A 3739-nucleotide genomic window follows, 5' to 3' on the forward strand; every position below is an offset into this window, starting at 1 on the left:
CTTAAACTCATAGAAGGTTTTCCAGAGCATTGTAGATAATTGCTGGGAATTGTCAATCATTCCATAGCCAGCAAGTTATGGGAAATGTAACCAGGGTTTATCTGGTGACCTATGAGGACGGATTCTGGATCTTTGCTGCTAATTGCTGGTGATGAACACAGATATCCATTGTCTCGCTACTCAGGGGAAAATATATAAAAGTGTCTCGACTTTACATTTTAAAGAAACCAAATTAGAGGCTAAATATTCTGAAGAATAGTTACATGTTTAGCTGATGGGTAGTTGACGCATTCGTCCTCCGCACCGGCGGCATTTACGTTTATTGTCAGGTATTTGTCTAAATTGCCCAATTCTGCAAAGATAAGAGGGATATTGGTTACTGGGCTGGAATCAACGTTCATTAATACCATGGATTATATTAACAAGAACAAATTGAAATCAATATATTATGAACTGGCCCAGCACAGAAAATATAACATGTAGCATCCTAAACCCTACAGCCCCCAGACGTCAGTCCGCTCTGATAGTAGTAAAGTATGAAAGCATTCTACCAACAGAACCGCACGGACGTCTCTCCGCAGTGATTGTGTGTCCGGAGGAGATGAGTCATAAAATCCACTTACTCTTTACCACACAGGTCGCATTTGTACTTGTATTTGTAGTTGATGGTATAATTATGATATCGTGTCACTTTTGGCAGCTCAGGATGGATAAGATTTACCCTTCTTGTGAAAACCTGCCATAACGGGCCATGGTTGTCTTTGCGTTTACCGGTGATTATCCAACAGGCGGCGTGGCACATCTCGTGCGCAAGGGTGGATCGTACTCGCACTAAAACAAGAGATTATACAGTTATGAGAAAATCTGAGTACACCCTGATTGAACTATTTGGTTTTACAGAGCAGGACAAAATACAAACTACATCCAGAGATGAACAACACGTGACAAGTCAACCGTGCCATTATTTATTTACCGAATACTACTTCAAAATGCAGAAACAGAGTGAAAAATAAGTACACCCCATGAATCCATAGCTTTTAGAATCACCTTTAGCAGCAATAACTTGAAGTTGCATCAATGGTGTACTTAATCACACGCCGTTTTTGCCTTTTGGCCTCCTTTTTGTTAAATAAATAATGATGCAATATTTTTTTTTCATGTTGTTTTCTGAGATTGTATTTCCCTACATTTAGGACTTTCTATAGAGCTGATACTTTTTTTAATTTTCTCCTGATATGTCAAATATTAGAATTCAAAGAGGGTGTACTTAGTTTTTCTTATGACAGTATGTACAATGAGTTTATAAGATGTTCTACATAACAAGTAGCAGCTTATTTGCCCTGTACACAGGTTGTCTTATGAAGCTGTAGGATGGATGTGATGTGAAACCTACCGGCAGAATCGCAGACTGTTTCAGAAAGCTCAATACGTGAGAGACGGCGGTTGTTCTGCAGCTTATTCCAGCATCGGCCGGATGCTGTTCCCATCTTCTTGCTCCACGAAATGTCCATTTTCAAAGGGAGCTAAAATAAAGAAAACAAATTCCGTTACATCTGTAAACTCTTTGACCCCAACCTTGTAAAGTCCCTAACTCTCATGTGTGATTTACAGCACTGGTCTACTTGTATGAGGCACGGGGTCTACCGAGAAGTCCAAGATGTGAGAACAAAAATAAAAATAAACTTATTCTAAAATGTCCAAATATCAACTAAATGTTTTTTATTTATAAATGTAAAAATCCTTTCAACTTCAAGCCAAAAGTTGCTAATCTTTTTTGTCTCTGCAGTGGTGGATCATCTAAGGTTTCCTCTCATCGCACAGATAAGAAGACGGTGACGGCATTTACCAAACTATGTGAGATTTACCTGAGATACTCAATAACTATATTACAGAAACATGACCAAGGGGTTAGGAATCTGCCTTTCAGAAAGTTAGAGCCATTTTTCTTGGAATTTATTGTTTAAAGGGGGAGATAATAGAGAAGTCATGTATCACCCAGAAACCCATGATAAGATGTGATACCTTATTATCGAAGACTGTCCGGTTGTACCAGTTGTACAGTCGCTCCACCAGCTCCTCCTTATTTTCCTGGAAGTGGGTAACATAGATGGAAGTAGGAGAAATGACATCTTCCAGGAAACAGCCGGGGACGTTACATCGTGGTGTCCTGGCAAAGATAAGGAATCATATATAAATCCACAGGAAACATCTTGCCTAGTTCATCTAATATATAAAGCTCAATGTGGGTGTGTATGTCCGGGATTGGCATCCGCACCGTCGCAGCTACAGCCACAAAATTTGGCACAGTCACACATCTGGACCCCGAGAGCGTCATAGGCTATGTTGTGAGGTGAAATTTTAACCCCTCGCCTTCCAATTCACCAAACAATTTTGCCCCTATCTACATAATGGGGAAAAAGTGTGTATCAAGCCCGCCCCTCATTATGATGTCATAATGGTAACCATGGCGACGCTAATGTCATAATAGGATGCAGTGGCGAAGATGCTGCCACAATGGTTGCATTGGTGACGGTTATGTCTTAACGGTTGCCATGGTGATGATGATGTCATAATGTGTATATGGGCACGGGACTATGGGATGGCGGATATCTATGATGGATATATGGGCATGTGACTATGGGATGGAAAACATGTATGATGGGTATATGGGCATAGGACTGTGGGGTGGAGAATATGTATGATGGGTATATAGGCACTCGACTATGGAATGGTGGATATGTATGATGGGTATATGGGCACGGGACTATGTGATGGAGGATAATTATAATTTGTTATAACTAACCACAGTTAGTTACTATGCCCGGGCAGCGCCGGGCTCTTCAGCTAGTGCTTTATATAGAGGTAGATGTATCTGGCCTAACTTACCTCTCCTGTGTAGCGGAGCTCTCCTCGCTATCAGATGGTAAATTATCTGTACAGAAATAAGGAAAAGTGAAAATACTTTTTATAAGGCTCAAATCAGACATGTTAGTATGCAGGCCCGTACTAGAGAGGGGTCTATAGATAGAGAGTGTAGAGAACTAATAAGACTATGGATATGGGATCCGACCAGAGCAGAACACATAGCTGACCAGACCACCAGAAATCCACAGGATCATCCTTTGGGATCAGGATCTGAAATTATAATGGGGTTCAGCAACAACAGGGCCCATAAACTTTCTCAGACGTCTATCCCATCTGTTGCTCAGGTAATCTATCCTTATTAATATTGTATGTGCTCAGTACAAGATCAGAAGTGAACATGTCCTCAGTGGCCGGAGGATGGACCCTCAAATGGAAGGGGTCAATTCTCTGGGGCCTTCATGTGAAATAAGACTAGAGGTCCTATCACCTCATTTGCTGATTCATGGTAGCCTCCATTGGTTTTAATGGAGATGTGAGATTCCTTGGTGCAGGGCTTTCTCCATTGATGTCTATTGGATTTCCGAAAAGACACAAGCAAATGTATTACACATCTGTAATAAATTCTGTAGGGACAACAATGGCCGTAAGTCAACATGGCGGTGACTTTTTCTCCCAATATGGATATATTCGAGACACAGGATCCACACCAATCAAGCATGTGTAAAATAGGATTACCTCTGTAAGGCTAGTTTCACACTTGCTTTTTTTTGCAGCGCGTTTTTCCCGCAAAAAAACGCATTGAAAAAACGCATACATAAGCATACAACTGCTGCGTTTTTTTCAAGCATTTTTATGAGCATGCATGAAAAAAACG

At 40.8% G+C, this 3739-nt stretch overlaps 1 protein-coding gene across 1 annotated transcript; it reads right to left on the bottom strand.

Moving 5' to 3' along the window:
• Window positions 1-777: 777 nt before the first annotated feature.
• LOC141056886 (germ cell nuclear acidic protein-like) lies at window positions 778-3132 on the bottom strand. Its single transcript, XM_073553329.1, has 4 exons — window positions 2887-3132; window positions 2023-2167; window positions 1347-1523; window positions 778-831 (listed from the first exon to the last, which is right to left on the bottom strand). The coding sequence occupies exons 1-4, from the start codon at window positions 2985-2987 to the stop codon at window positions 778-780; spliced, it is 477 nt and encodes a 158-aa protein (XP_073409430.1). The 5' UTR covers window positions 2988-3132.
• Between the last annotated feature and the right edge of the window lie 607 nt (window positions 3133-3739).

Source organism: Dendrobates tinctorius, unplaced genomic scaffold (assembly GCF_039654945.1).
Source record: "Dendrobates tinctorius isolate UK_male_01 unplaced genomic scaffold, ASM3965494v1 ptg000201l, whole genome shotgun sequence".
Classification (NCBI taxonomy): domain Eukaryota; kingdom Metazoa; phylum Chordata; class Amphibia; order Anura; family Dendrobatidae; genus Dendrobates; species Dendrobates tinctorius.